The sequence below is a fragment of the Tachyglossus aculeatus genome, chromosome 8 (genome assembly GCF_015852505.1).
Source record: "Tachyglossus aculeatus isolate mTacAcu1 chromosome 8, mTacAcu1.pri, whole genome shotgun sequence".
In the NCBI taxonomy this organism is placed as follows: Eukaryota; Metazoa; Chordata; class Mammalia; order Monotremata; family Tachyglossidae; genus Tachyglossus; species Tachyglossus aculeatus.
In genome coordinates, this window is record NC_052073.1 from 2,842,585 (window position 1) to 2,858,745 (window position 16,161).

At 51.9% G+C, this 16,161-nt stretch overlaps 1 protein-coding gene across 1 annotated transcript in view; it reads left to right on the top strand.

Moving 5' to 3' along the window:
* THSD4 (thrombospondin type 1 domain containing 4) overlaps window positions 1–16,161 on the top strand; it is a 125,274-nt gene that overhangs the window by 97,022 nt on the left and 12,091 nt on the right. The window contains exons 8-10 of the mRNA XM_038750243.1: window positions 12,579–12,783; window positions 13,734–13,909; window positions 15,734–15,830. Of these exons, the coding sequence (XP_038606171.1) occupies window positions 12,579–12,783; window positions 13,734–13,909; window positions 15,734–15,830 (478 nt within the window). The remainder of the gene's footprint in view (window positions 1–12,578; window positions 12,784–13,733; window positions 13,910–15,733; window positions 15,831–16,161) is intronic.

Below are 16,161 nucleotides of genomic sequence, written 5' to 3' on the forward strand. Positions count from 1 at the left end.
GTTCTTGTTCTTATTTTGGTCTGGAGAGGACTCCCCCACCCCAATTCCCTCCCTCTCTTCCCTTCCCTCATTTCCTACCCACCTCTTCCCTCTCTCTCCACACCTTCCCCCCACCTCGTCCCCAGTGTGCGGAAGCAAAGTTCCCGAGTTCTGTAGCCAGGATGGGGGGTGGGGGTGGAGAGAGAGCCAGATGTGGAGAGAAGCCATCCTGGCGGGCGAAGGTGGGTGGAATTAGAGCTGCAGGAGGCAGAGAGGGAAAGTGTGGAGACTGGGGGGACTGGATCTGCAGGAGAGGTGGCTTCCCTTTTTTGTTATTTTTTTTTGTATTTCTTAAGCGCTTACTATGTGTCAAACACTGTTCTAAGCGCTGGGGTAGATACATATTAATGAGCTTGGTCACAGTCTCTGTCCCACATGGAGCTCACAGTCCAAGTAGGAGGAAGAAGCAGCGTGGATTAGTGGATAGAGCATTGGCCTGGGAGTCAGAAGGACCTGAGTTCTAATCCTCACTCCACCACTTGTCTGCTGTGTGACCTTTGGGCAAGTCATTTTGCTTCTCTGTGCCTCGGTTACCTCATCTGTAAAATGGGAATTAAGACTGTGAACCCCATGGGGCACAGGGATTGTGTCCAACCTGATTAGCTTGTCTCTACCCCAGCGCTTAGTTCAGTGTCTGGCACATAGTAAGTGCAAAACAAATACCATTAAAAAAAATAGAGAGAACAGGTATTTAACCCCCATTTTACAGTTGAGGAAATTGAGGCACCGAGAAGTGAAGGGACTTGCCCAAGATCACACAGGAGATAAGTGGTGGAGCTGGGATTAGAACTGTGGTCCTTTGACTCCCAAACCCATGCTCTTTCCACTAGGCCACACTTTCCTGAAATTTAGCCCACCTCCAATTTCCTCAGAAATTCCATGTTTCCAGAAACAGGAGCCCAGTGGATCTTTCCACTATGACTACAGGGCCCTGGACCCAGCTACTTCATTCATTCATTCATTCAATCAACCATATTTATTGAGCGCTTACTCTGTGCAGAGCACTGTACTAAGCACTTGGGAAAGTATAATGCAACAATAAACAGTGACATTCCCTGCCCACAACAGGCTCACAGTTTAGAGTGGGGAAAGCAGATATCAATACAAATATGTAAAATTACAGATATTTACAGAAGTGATTTGGTGCTTCCTTTCCCATACTGGCCCCCATCTGCAGGAGCAGAGTGGCTCAGTGGAAAGAGCCTGGGCTTGGGAGTCAGAAGTCATCGGTTTGAATCCCAGCTCTGCCACTTGTCCGCCGTGTGACCTTGGGCAAGTCATTTAACTTCTCTGAGCCTGTTACCTCATTTGTAAAATGGGGATGAAGACTGTGAGCCCCCCGTGGGACAACCTGATCACCTGTGTCCCCCCAGCTCTTGGAACAGTGCTTTGCACATAGTAAGCACTTAACAAATACCATCATTATTATTATGTGTTGGTTCATGGCGGGGAGGGGTAGTGCCACCAATTGGGGCTGGCCAAAGGATAGGAGTCAGTCAGTCAGTCAGTCGATGGTATTTATTGAGCGCTTACTGTGTTCAGAGCACTGTACTAAGATCTTAGGAGAGGACTATATAACAAACAGACACATTCCCTGACTGCCTTTCCGGAGACCACAGAACCTTTACTGCCCTTCCACACTCCACTGCACCCCAGCTCCACAATATCGGACCCCTACCTTCTCCCGGCCCGGCAGGGTGACCCCCTCCCCACCATCTCCATGCTGTGTCTACCTGGCTGGGTCACCTCTGCTCATTTCCCCTGGTGGAAGGAACCATGGAGATGGGGGGCAGGAGGGGGACCCCTTGCCCGGAGCCCCACTGATTGGACCCTCCATTAATTAATTAATTAATTAATTCAATCATATTTATTGAGCACTTACTGTATGCAGAGCACTGTACTAAGCGCTTGAGAAGTACAAGTTGGCAACTTCATTCATTCATTCAATTGTATTTATTGAGCATTTACTGTGTGCAGAGCACTGTACTAAGCGCTTGGGAAGTCCAAGTTGGCAACATATAGAGACGGTCCCTACCCAACAGTGGGCTCACAGTCTAGAAGGGGGAGACAGAGAACAAAACAAAACATATTAACAAAGTAAAGTAAATAGAATAAATATGTACAAATAAAATAAATAAATAGAGTAATAAATACCTACATGCATATATACAGGTGCCATGGGGAGGGAAAGGAGGTAAAGCGGGGAGGATGGGGAGGGAGAGGAGGGGGAGAAGGAGGGGGCTCAGTCTGGGAAGGCGTCCTGGAGGAGGTGAGCTCTCAGTAGGGCTTTGAAGGGGCAACATACAGGGACAGTCCCTACCCAACAGCGGGCTCACAGTCTAGAAGGGGGAATAAATTCCATAAATTATCCCTGACCATCGCCTTTAGCTCTGCTTTTACTTCCACCAGAAGCCTAACTCCCTGAGGCCAGAAGCCGCTTCTATTTTACTACGTTGGGCTCCCGAGCATCCATCCAGTGCTGTGCACATTTGGAGCTCACCAGACTGCTCTGCGCAGTTAAACTTGGGGTGGGAGAGGGGGGCCCGGCTGAGGGGGGGCTTGGGGCAGGGACAATACAATTGAGATGCTCGTTCCCTGCCCGCCTGGGGTTCATACCTTGTAACTGGGGTGGGATGGGCACGGAGGAAGGAGCAAGAGGAAAAGCAGGGATCCGGCAGACAGCAGCATGAAAGTGTCAGAGTGAAATAAGCGAGAAGCAACATGGCCTAGTGGAAAGAGCCCAGGCCTGGGAGTCCAATTCCGGCTCCTCCGCTTGTCTTCTGGGTGACCTTGGGTAAGTCACTTCTCTGGGCCTCAGTCTCCTCATCTGTAAAATGGGGATTAAGACCGTGAGCCCTATGTGGGACAGGGACCTTGGCCACCCTGCCCACCTTGTATCTACCCCAGCGCTTAGAACAGGGCCACATTATCATCAAATGCCATCAAGTCGTTTCCGATCCATACCAACTTCGTGGACTTGATCCATAGAGTTTTCTTGGTAAAAAATACGGAAGTGGTTTGCCATTGCCTTCTTCCACTCAGTAAAAACTTATCTGCCCTTGTCTTTGATCAACATTTTGATCACTTGATCACCTGCCTTTGACTCTTTTCCATGCTGCTGCCAGCCAGCACAGGTGAATTGTCTTACACCTCTCCATTATGGGTAACCCTGGTGAGAGAATAGCTTTCAATAGCATAGCTCTAAGCTTCCTTGGTGTACACAAACTCTCCTGCCACGATAAGGCGTTCATTCATAGGAGAGAGTATGTCCCTAAATGATTAAATACCATTAAAAAAAGTCCAAAAGGAAAGAGGTGCTGGAGACCAGGTACATATGAGCAGGCTAAATTTGGAGAAATTCAGTCCACCCACACTCGATATTCGCCCCACTTTCAGCCCCACAACACTTATGTGCATATCCACAATTTTTTAAAATTTCTGTCTCCCTCTCTAGACTGAAGGCTTCTTGTAGGCAGGGAATGTGTCTACCAATTCTGTTATATTGTATTTTCCAAAGGATTTAGTACAGAAGAAAAGGCAGCGTGGCTCAGTGGAAAGAGCACGGGCTTTGGAGTCAGAGGTCAGGGGTTCAAATCCCGGCTCCACCAATTGTCAGTTGTGTGACTTTGGGCAAGTCACTTAACTTCTCTGTGCCTCAGTTACCTCAACTGTAAAATGGGGATGAAGACTGTGAGCCCACTGTGGGACAACCTTATCACCTTGTAACCTTCCCAGTGCTTAGAACAGTTCTTTGCACATAGTAAACGCTTAATAAATGCCATCATTATTATTATTATTACAGCGTTCTGCACACAGGAAGTGCTCGGTAAATACCATTGATTGGTGATTGAGAAGTGCTGCGTAGGTGGGCGATAGGTTTCCCAAGAGTCGGCTGTGGCAGAAGTTCTTCGTGAGTCCGAGGACTCCAGTGGACATGGAGGGATCCCACCATCTGGGCTGTGGTGGGAGCAAAGCCACATTCTCCCTCAGCGGAAGGGGACAGGGGTGGGCTGTGAGCAGAGCTGGGCCGGGGCCTTGAAAGGGGCTTGGGTTGGGGCTGGCTATGGGGTGTGGGCAGAGCCGGGGATAGGGGTTGGCGCTGGGTTTCCAAACACAGGTGGAGGTTGGGGAGACTACCAGTTCTCACCAAATAGTTGCAGTGAATATTTTACATTATATTATGGCCTTTACGAAGGGTTGACTATGGACCAAGCACTGTTCTAAGCACTGGGGTAGAAACAAACTAATCAGGTTGGACACAGTCCCTGTCCCACATGGGGCTCACACTCTTAATCCCCATTTCACAGATGAGGTAACTGGGGCCCAGAGAAGTGAAGCAACCTGTTCACTTAGAACAGTTTTGGCACATAGTGCTTAACAAATACCATTATTGTTATTATTATTATTATTATTGTTATTATTAAGGTCATACTGCAGACATGTGGCAGAGCCAGGATTAGAACCTAGGTCCTTCTAACTCCTAGGCCCATGCTCTAACCACAAAGCCACATTGCTTCTCCTGGTTAAGTGAGTTGCCTGCGGCCACCCAGCAGGCTAAGGCAGGGTCAGGACTCCCGGTCCAATGCTCCTTAATAATAATGTCGGCATTTGTTAAGCGCTTACTATGTGCAAAGCACTGTTCTAAGCGCTGGGGGGGATACAAAGTGATCAGATTGTCCCATGTGGGGTTCACAGTCTTAATCCCCATTTTACAGATGAGGTAACTGAGGCTCAGAGAAGTTAAGTGACTTGCCCAAGGTCACACAGCAGACATGTGGCGGAGCTGGGATTCGAACCCATGACCTCTGACTCCAAAGCCCGTGCTTCTTTCTGCTGGCCACACAGCCGTCTGTTCCAGCGGTTGTTTGAGAGCGTTTATGTGCAACTCGTTGACTGCTGATACCGTCCCCGAGAACTGCCTGTAAAATGTGATCTCGGCTGGTAGAGGTGCTGCCGCAGGGGGAGTCCGAATCTGGAAGCCAGTTGCCTCCCTCAAACCAGCTCCATATGGCGAACGGCCCCGCGGCCCTGGCCTGGCTCCGGCCCGGCCCCGGCCTCGGCCCTGCGTGGGCTCGGCCGCTGTGTCGTTTATGGGCCAAGCCCTGTGGTTTATTTGTGTTTCCACGGCCCGGCCGGCTCCGTGCGGAGCCTGTTTTATTTTTATCCCCTTCCCCTCTGGTTGCCGTGAGGAAGCAGGGGTGCCCCAGAGTGGTGAAATCCGAGCCCCACGGCCGGCTGCTCAGGCCGCCCAAGCTGGGGCCCCGGCTCCAGGCTCGGGGATGCTGTCCCCGCCGACAGCCCCTCACCCTCTGGGCCACCCCCTCTCCAGGATGTCACGGAAGGTCCAGGGTCAGGGGCTTTCAACGGTTTTTGCCTCTGGAGTGAGTGGCCGGGGGAGAGAACTGGAATCATACCCCCTATTGAGCCAGCAATTGGGTGGGTCTCACTCCTGCTGGGCAGGAGGTCTAGACTAAGCTTATTGTGGGCAGGGAACATGTCTGTTACATTGTTATCTTTTAATAATAATAATAATAATAATAATAATGATGGTATTTAGTAAGCACTTACTATGTGCCGGGCACTGTACTAAGCACTGGGGTGGATATAAGCAAATCAAATTGGACACAATTTGTCCCTGTCCAATGTGAAGCTCACAGTCTGAATCCCCATTTTACAGATGACATAACTGAGGCACAAAGAAGTGAAGTGACTTGCCCAGGGTCACACAGTTGACAAGTGGCAGGGCTGGGATTAGAACCCTGGTCCTTCTGACTTCCAGGCCTGGGCTCTATCCACTAGGCCGAGCTGCTTCAAGCACTTAGTACAGTGCTCTGCGTACAGTAAGTGCTCAATAAATATGATCGACTGTCCGAGCTGCCCCTTGTGGGCAGCGGACTGGCCTCCAGCAGTGGGCAGGGCATCAGAGAAGCAGCGAGTCTCAGTGGAAAGAGCCTGGGCTTGGGAGTCCGAGGTCTGGGCTCAAATCCCGGCTCCGCCAGCTGTCAGCTGTGTGACTTTGGGCAAGTCACTTCACTTCTCTGACCCTCAGTTACCTCATCTGTAAAATGGGGATGAAGACTGTGAGCCCCATGTGGGACAATTTGATCACCTTGTATCCTCCCCAGCACTTGGAACACTACTTTGCACATATAAGCGCTTAACAAATGCCATCATCATTATTATTATTATTATTATCCACCAGAATGGGCCCAGTGAGGCAGCAATTCCGGGTAGGGTGGGCCCAGGGGCCTCAGCCTTTGCTGATACCGCTTCTACAGAGGCCAACCGCTTCCATCAATCAGTCAGTCAATCAATCAATCAATCCTATTTGTTGAGCGCTTACTGTGGGCAGAACACTTTACTAAGCACATAGGACAGTACAGTGTAACAGAGTTGGTAGAAATGTTTCCTGCTCACAATACGCTTGCAGTCTAGAGGTCAGATCCTGGAGGTTAGAGGTCAGATTTTATCACCCGGAGGCAGTGTGGCCTAGAGCTCGTTGTGGGCGGGGATTGTGTTTGTTTATTATTATGTTGTACTCTCCCAAGCGCTTAGTATGGTGCTAAACTCACATCAAGCCTCAATAAATGTGACTGACTGATTAGAGATTGGACCTACAAGTCAAGAGATCAACATTCCGAACTCAGTTCTGCCCTGGTCTGCGTGTGACTCGGGCAAGGCCTTTATATTCTCTGTGCCTCAGTTTGTAAATTGGGGATAAGATTTGTGGTCTCCCTCCCCGAGAGCCCCATGTAGGTCAGGAACTGCTTTCCATCTGATTATCCTGTATCTGCCTCAGTGCTTGGAACTCAGTAAATCCTTAGTGAATACCATCCTTATTATTTAAAGCAGTGGTGTCTTCGAGGCGAGACAGAGGAGGTCTGGAAAGCTGTGTCAATAGGGAGAGAGCCTCCTTGTCTGGCAGTCCTGGAGCAATCTAGACTGGGAAAACATGGGTCCCAGTTCTGCTGGCCCCGAGTTTCTATTGTGGGCACTGCTGGAGACTCCACCCACCTGCATCTGGCCGGTCCATGCCAGGCCAGTAGCCCAGGCCGGGAAGTGTCCAGCCCCGAACTGCCATGTGCCCAAGGGGAAGGGGCCGGGGAAGCCTGCCCCGGAAATGTACAGCTCGCTCTGCTGCCGCCCAGCCCCTCCCTCCCAACCCCCTGCGGGTCCCTGAGCCCCGTCGCCCGGGAACGCCCGGGATCGGCTCCCGCATTCCTCTCTGCCCTGGTGCCTGCACGGAAAGTTTCCGTCTGCAGCTCGGTAACTCATTCCGGAAGGCCGCCTGGGCCTGATTAATCTCCCTCTGCGGCTGGGCTGGGGCCTGTTTCTGGGGCCTGAGAGGATCCGTGCAACTCACCATCTGGGGGAGTGTGACCAGCTCGGGACTCCCCACCAAGAACTGCGGGGAGCAGGGCCGGGCCAGCAGTGTTTTGGGGAGCATCCCTGGTCCCTGGGAGGATTTTGGCCACCCCTTTGGGAACCAAGGCCAGAAGCGCCTGCCTGCAGGGTGACCACACCCTCCCCCCCACCACTGGCAGTTACCCGGTGTTGAGAGACAGGAGGGAAGTATCCAGTTCGGTCCCATCCTGAGGCAGAGGTGTCAAACCACACTGGGAGGAGAGGCTTTTGGTGCGACTGACCTCTGACCCCTCATGAATCCTCCTCTCCCCCTCAAGTCTAGTGGGAGCGGGACAAGAGGGAGAGGGTCAGAATTGGAACTCGACCCAGTGGGTTAAGCAAATCCAGGACAGACAGAGAGAGGAGAGAGGTGGAGGAGGAGGAGGAGATGACCATGTAAATGAGCTGGGGCATAACGAGTAGTTATAATAATACTTGTGGTATTTTTAAATAATAATAATAATAATAATGGCATTTGTTAAGCACTTACTCTGTGCCAAGCACTGTTCTAAGCACTGGGGTAGATACAAGGTGATCAGGTTGTCCCACGTGGGGCTCACAGTCTTAATCCCCATTTTCCAGATGAGGGAACTGAGGCCCAGAGAAGTGAGGTGACTTGCCCAAAATCACACAGCTGACAGGTGGCAAAGCAGGATTTGAACCCATGGCCTCTGACTCCAAAGACCGGGCTCTTTCCACTGAGCCACGCTGGGCCTGGGAGTCAGAGGACCTGGGTTTTAATCGTGGCTCTCCTACTTGCCTGCTGTGTGACCTTGGGCAAGTCGCTTCACTCCGAGCCTCATCTGTGAAATGAGGATTCAATGCCTGTTCTCCCTCCGACTGTGATTATGATGCCCATGTGAGATCTGACTATTGTATCTACCCTAGCGCTTAGTTTTGAGCTTGGCACATAGTAAGTGCTTGGCAAATACCTCCATTATTATTATCTGCTCCTGTCACCCTTGCGCAAAGCCCTGGGGTAGGAAGATTTGGTTAGTGCCTGATGAATTTGGCCATCAGAGTGGCTCTTCCCAGGGCTCCCCTCTTCCTCCCTTCATTGCCTCCTCCCTAGAAATGCTACTGGTCTCTCTCACCACCCCCCAATCATCTCTTCCCACAGAGTAAGGACAGTAGGTGGTTTTGGGCAGTCTCTACCTGCTGTCCATCTTAAGGACAGCATTATTATATAGGGAAATCCAAATAATAATAATTGTGGTATTTGTTAATTGCTTACTATGTGCCAGACACTGAACTAAGCGCTGGTGTGGATATAAGCAAATCAGGTTGGACACAGTCCTTGTCCCACACAGGGCTCACAGTCTTAGTCCCCATTTTACACTTAGTACCTCATTTTACCTCACTTCCTCATTGAGCCCTGAGGGCTCCAGCCCCGTCCTCCATGTGGTTTGCCAAGATCCTTGCTGGTCAAAGGTAGCAGAGGCTGGGCTGGAGTTGGGTTTGGGGTGGGCAGGGGCTTGGGCTAGGGCTGGTTTGGGCTGAGGCTGAATTGGCATGTGGTTCTCATGTAACTGAAGACCAGAGAAGTAAAGTGACTTGCCCAATGTCATGCAGCAGACACATGGCAGAGCCAGGATTAAAAACCCAGTCCTTCTGATTCCCAGGCCCGTGCTCTAGCCACTGTGTCATGCTGGCTTCTCCAGGTTCGGTTGGACATTGGTTTTAGCCCCATGGGCAAACGATGTGTCAGACCAGCTAGAATTCTCCGAAGGGACTGGGGCCGGAGTAGGGCCTCAAGCCCTATGCCTTCAGCCCACTGGTCGTGGCTGCCTAAGCTGTGCCCAGTCTATGCTTCCCATCCTGGGGCTGGGCTTCCCTGGGGCCCTGCTGCTGCCCAGCCTGTGTCCACCACATCGGCTGTGAGTCCCAGGGGGAAACTGCTTAAGAAAACCCTGCAAAATTCAGAATAGGGACTGTTCAGCGTGGGCACGGAGCTGGTGGGCTGCCCACTCACCGTCAGGAGCTATTTGCTCGGAACCTTTGCGGACATGAGAACCACATGCCAAAGCCCAAACCAGCCCTAGCCCAAGCCCCTGCCCAGCCCAGCCTCTGCCACCTTTGGCCAGCAAGGATCCTGGCAAGCCAGGGAGGGAAGGACTCATGTGGCCACCACCTGGAGGATGGGGCTGGAGCCCTCAGGGCTCGGTGAGGAAGGAGCTGCGCTGGGGGGAGATGCTTCCAGACTGGGACGTTGAAACCCCCTACCCCCCTACACACACACACACACACATACACTCTCTCTCTCTCTGTCTCTCTCTCTCTCTGTCTCTCTCTCTCTGTCTCTCTCTCTGTCTCTCTCTCTCTCTCTCTCTCTCTCTCTCTCTCTCTCTCTCTCTCTCTCTCTCTCCCTCTTTCTCTCCTCCCTTTCCTCCCCAGTCCTCGGATGGTGGGCTGGGGAGGAAATTTTGGGGAAGGTCCCAGCCAGCTCAGGCAGAAGCTGCTGAAAGCTTTGGGACAACATTTCCATGAAGCCCAGGGACCACAGAACCCAGGACCTTTGGACTGGGACAGAGTCCTGGGGCCTGGCTGCCCCAGGGGCAGAGGGATGGCCTCCATGCTCCCTTGGGCCCCGGAACCTGACTTAGAAATGGCATTCATTCATTCAATCGTATTTATTGAGCGCTTACTGTGTGCAGAGCACTGTACTAAGCGCTTGGGAAGTACAAGTTGGCAACAGATAGAGACGGTCCCTACCCAACAACGGGCTCACAGTCTAGAAGGGGGAGACAGACAATGAAACAAAACATGTGGACAGGTGTCAAGTCGTCAGAACAAATAGAATTAAACCTAAATGTACATCATTAACAAAATAAATAGAACAGTAAATGGCAGCCCAGGCCCAGCCCCAGCCCCAGTGAGCAGGAACCCCCTCCCCTCCCCAGGAGAGGACACCAGAGTCCCGGCGGCTTAGTCTGGCCCGGCCTTCGCCACCCAGGGCTTGGTGGGGACCGGGGACCATCGAGGAGGCCTGCAGGTTCCAACTTGTGGGTGGACGGGGAGCTATCCACCACTGGAAGTGTGGCGATGGTGGGGAGGAGGAGGGGGTGGGAGAGCATAGAGTCAAGGCCCCCTCCCCACCCTTCCCCACCCCCATATACAAGGCCACTTCTGTAGGAACATTACCTCTTTGTGGGCAGGAAATGTGTCTGATGTTATGTTGTACTCTCCCAAGCACTTAGTACATTGCTATGTCCACACTAACTGCTCAATAAATATGACCACTTGATTGATTGAATGTGGGGTGGGCGCCTGGAGCCCCTTCCACACCCCAGTCAGTCAGTCGTATTTATTGTGCACTCACCGTGTGCAGAGCACTGTACTAAGTGTCCTCACGTCTATACAATCCCAGCCGTTGGTTATGTCAGTCCTCAGTGCCAACCCCACCTCACCAGCTGCAGAAATGTTTAACTGCTTTGAACCTCCTCTCAGTAGATTAATAGTATCTACTGAATGCCTACTGTGTGCAAAGTACTGTGCTAAGTGTTTGGGAGAATACAGAAGAGTACATGATTCCTGCCCTCAAGGAAGTTTACAACCTCATGGGGATGACAAATGCCAAAGTAAAATGCAGATAGAGGCATATAAAATACATGAAGACAGAAGGGAATGTGGCCGTTATATTGTTGTGTTGTACTCTCCCAAGCACTTAGCCCAGTGCCCTGCGCACAGTAATTTCTCAGTAAATATGATTGATTGAGTTACCTCATCTGTAAATGGGATTGAGACTGTGAGCCCCATGTGGGACAGGGACTGTGTCCAACCCGATTTGCTTTTAATAACTATGGTATTTGTTAAGCTCTTACTAAAAATATTATTAATAATAATAATGGCATTTGTTAAGCACTTACTTTGTGCAAAGCACTGTTCTAAGCACAGGGGAGGATCCAAGGTGATCAGGTTGTCCCATGGGGTGGCTCACAGTCTTCATCCCCATTTTACAGATGAGATAACTGAGGCACAGAGAAGTTAAAAGTGGCTTGCCCAATGTCACACAGCTGACAAGTGGCGGAGGTGGGATTAGAACCCATGACCTCTGATTCCCAAGCCTGTGCTCTGGCCACTAAGCCACGCTACTTAGTGGCTACTTCTCTTATCCACCCCAGCGCTTAGTATAGTGCCTGGCACAGAGTAAGCTCTTAACAAATACTACAATTATTATTATTATTATTATTATTATTATTACCCCTCGTTTTGATACCTTGTGACTGTCCTGGTGGTTGCTGGGACATTTAATCCCGGCAGCTGTGGGTCAGCCCGTCTGCAGCCCCTATTAGGTTGATGGGGAAGACAGGGTGGATTTGGGGATTTGATGGATTTTTTTTTTAATGGAATTTGTTAAGCGCTTACTATGTACCGGGCACTGTATAAGCGCTGGAATAATAATATCTGAGTTATATTTAACTTAGAGGACCTGGGTTCTAATCCCAGCTCCACCACTTGTCTGCTGTGTGACCTTGGGTAAGTCACTTCACTTCTTGGTGCCTCAGTTACCTCATCTGTAAAATGGGGATTAAGACTGTGAGCCCCACGTGGGAAATCTGATTACCTGATTACCCCAGTGCTTAGAACAGTGCTTGGCACATAGTAAGCGCTTAACAAATACCATTATTATTATTATTATTATTGTTATTATTATTATTATTATTTAGTGCTTTTATAGAACAGTGATTTGTACATAGTAAGCGCTTAATAAATGCCATCATTATTATTATATTATTATTACCAAGCAGTATCCATTGTTTATTCTAATTTAACTCTCACAATAATGTTGTGAGGTAGGGTTCTGTTATCATTCAGGGTTCAAGATTCTTCCTATATTATTATCATTATTAGTTCAGGATTTCCACATTCAGGCAATCCTCAAGGATTCAGACTTGGTTGTGCCATTTGTGGATGATAATAGTAATTATTATTATGGTATTTGTTAAGCATTTACCGTGTGCCGGGCACTGTACTAAGCGCTGAGGTGAATACAAGCAAATCGGGTTGGACACAGTCACCCAGATCCCGGCCCCCGACCCTTCCATACTTCCCTTAGTGCCCCTGAACCTGCAGGGGCCCGATGGGCTGCGCAGCCAGCCCCGACCCAACCCGAGCCTCTCCCCATCCCTGTCCAGAGCGTCGGCTGCGATGACTTCCTGGGCTCGGACAAGGTGATGGACAAGTGCGGCGTCTGCGGGGGCGACAACACAGGCTGCCAGGTGGTGTCCGGCGTGTTCAAACACACCCTGGCCAGCCTGGGCTACCACCGCATCGTGGAGATCCCCCAAGGGGCCACAAAGATCAACGTCACCGAGATGCACAAGAGCAACAATTACCTGGGTAGGTTGGTACACGCGCGCAAGTGAGCCGGGCCAGGGTGAGGGTAGGTGCGTCCGGCTGGGGGTGAGTGTGGGAATGTGTGGCTGGGGAGGGGGGAGGGTCTCTCTTTCCCAAGGCAGGAGAACAGGGAGACAGAGTGCCCAGAAGGGGCTCAGGTGGCCTCATCCATTTACAAGCCCTAGGCCTGGGGGACTCCTTCCATATGGGGACCCCCTTATTTGGGAAAAGCCTGGCAGTCCCCAAGTGTACAGATACCTTCCCTGTCCCTGGGCAAAGCTAGAGAAGCCCCTGCTACTCTCTGGCCTGCCCTGGGCTGAAATACAAGCCTCAGGGTTGTGGTGGTGATGGTTATTTTTTTTATGGTATTTATTAAGCGCTTACTATGAGTCAAGCACTGTCCTAAGCGCTGGGTTAGATACAAGTTAATTAATTAATTCAATCGTATTTATTGAGTGCTTACTGTGCGCAGAGCACTTTACTAAAGTGCTTGGGAAGTACAAGTTGGCAACATATAGAGATGGTCCCTGCCCAACAATGGGCTCACAGTCTAGAAGGGGGAGACAGACAACAAAACAAAACATGTGGACAGGTGTCAAGTCGTCAGAACAAAGCCCCTGTCTCACATGGGGCTCACAGTCAAAGTAGGAGGGAGAATGGGTATTTAGCCCCATTTTGCAGTTGAGGAAACGGAGGCACAGAGAAGTGAAGCGACTTGCCCAAGGTTATACGGCAGAACCAGGATTAGAACACAGGTCCTCAGGTGATTCCAAGTGACTTAGGGGGTGCTCCATTGGGGGCCAGAGGCAGTGGCCAGTGGCATGGCGGAGTCCCTGGGTGTTCCGGTCAGCCTGGCCTGGGTAGAACACCTAAGGCCTCTGGACACTGGGGCAAGAGAGATCCTGGGAGCCGGAGGGGCGGGTCCCAGGGCTTGATGGCCCCGCTCCCGGCAGCCCTGCGCAGCCGCTCCGGACGCTCCATCATCAACGGGAACTGGGCCATCGACCGGCCGGGCAGATACGAGGGAGGCGGTACCACCTTCACCTACAAACGGCCCAACGAGATCTCCAGCACCGCTGGCGAGTCCTTCCTAGCCGACGGGCCCACCGACGAGATCCTGGACGTCTACGTGAGTGGGCCCTGCCCTGAGTCTGCTCGGGGCACCTGCTCGGGGGCACCTGCTTGGGGGTGCCTGGCACTTGCTTGGGGTACTTGGGGCGCCTGATTGGGGAGCACCTGCTCGGGATGTCTCCTCAAGCTTGAGCCACATACACAGAGCATCTGCTCACGGGAAAGCAAAACTTCCATCCCTTTCCTGTCTTTCCTCCTGAGAACATTCCCAAACTGTGGGAAAAACACCCCAGCTCAGCTCCGGGGAGCTCACGGAGGCACCTCACTGCGAGCTACAAATACCCACAGGGCCCAGAGGGGTTTGGACAGAGCCATGGACATCTGTGCTGGATCACTGGGGAAGACTCAGGGATGAAGAGGGGAGAGTCAGGGGGTGTTGGATGGGCTGCGTTGGGTCAATGGGGGAGTGTCAGGAATGGGGAGGGGAGGATCAGCGGTATTGGCTGGTCTGTGCTGGGTTACTGGGGGAGAGTCCAGGATGGAGAGGAGAGGGTCGGGGTGTTGGATAGTTTGTGTTGGATCCCTGAGGGAGAGAGAATCGGGGATGGAGAGGGGAGAGACAGGGCATGGTCCATGCTGTATCACTGTTAGAGAGATAGGGAAGAGAGGGGAGAATCAGGAGTTTGGGATGATTTATGTTGGGTCACTAGGGAGAGTCAGCATGGTTTAGAGGAGCAGCATGAGAAGCATAGAGTAGCAGCATGGCTTAGTGGCAGAGGTCATGGGTTCTAATCCCTCCTCCACCACTTGTCAGCTGTGTGACTTTGGGCAAGCCACTTTCCTTCTCTGTGCCTCAGTTCCCCTATCTGTAAAATGGGGATTAAGGCTGTGAGCCCCATGTGGGACAACCTGCTAACCTTGTATCTACACCAGCGCTTAGAACAGCGCTTGGCACACAGTAAGCACTTAGCAAATCCCATCATCATTATTATTAATAGAGTCAGGGGTGCTAGATGGCCCATCCCTAACCATGAGGCTGGGGGTCAGAAGGGGTCAAGCTTCTTGGGGTGACTAGTGGGGACTTAGTTCTGAGTTTACGAGGTCCTGGTGAGGGTCCAGGGCTTGTCGGCTGCCGGTCTTGCTGTCCCCAGCTCCTGGGGGTGGGGGCGGCTGGGAAAGGGGGCGGGAGATTGTGGCAAAGACAAAGTGGACACCCAGGCTGGCGCTGACCTCGGTGCACGGGGCGGCTGGAAAGTTTGGTGTGGTGGGCAAGGCGGGAGAGGACAAAGGTCTCTGGGCCGGAGGTGAGAGGTGAGGGGGGTGGAGGGCACCGGGGGGGTGGGGGAAGGGCACGGGGGGAGGCTGGGGTCTCGGGGACAGTGCGGGAGCCCGGAGCTTCAGTGCGGGTTGGTGGTGCAGGGGGAGAGGGGTGTGAGAGTGGGGGTGGGATTCGGAGCCCCTCCCGGTCCCCAACCCAAGAGCTGGGAATAGTGTAATGGCTGGGCCTGGGCCAAATGACCCCCACCCTTCCTCACCCCTCCAGCCCCTCCCTTCTCCCCATTTCAGAGACAATGAAACCGAGGTCTGGAGAGTTTAACTAACTTGTCTGAAGTCATGCCCAGGGACAGTGCTGGGATTAGAATCTGGGATTCTTCACTCTTCCCAGCCCATGGACCACACTGCCTTCTCTAGAGCCCCACAGTCTTTCCACTGGACCACACAGCCTCCTCTCAAATGCCTGTGAGACAGTAAAATTCATCCCAAAATGATTGGGGGCCACCTAGGGTGTGAGAGGCCCCTCCCTCTCTGGAAAGCCCGAGTTATAGCGGGTTGGTTGGGGGGACAGAGCAGGCCCCAAGCCCTGTCCGTGTTTCTTGCCCAGATGATCCACCAGCAGCCTAATCCCGGCGTCCACTACGAGTACATCATGCCCGGTGCCAATACCATCAGTTCCCAGCTGCCACCCCTCCGGAGACCAGGTAACCTCACCCGGGCTCTGGTTACCATGCACCCTTCGGGCCCCCAAGAGCCCCCTTCCATCTCTCATCTCCCACTCCCTTGACTTTGTTTTATTGTCTGTCTCCTCCTTCTAGACTGTGAGTCCGTTGTTGAGTAGGAACCATCTCTATATGTTGCCAACTTGTAATTAATTAATTAATGATGGAATTTGTTAAGTGCTTACTATGTGCAAAGCACTGTTCTAAGCGCTGGGGGGAATACAGGGTGATCAGGTTGTCCCACGTGGGGCTCACAGTCTTAATCCCCATTTTACAGATGAGGCTCAGAGAAGTTAAGTGACTTGCCCAAGGT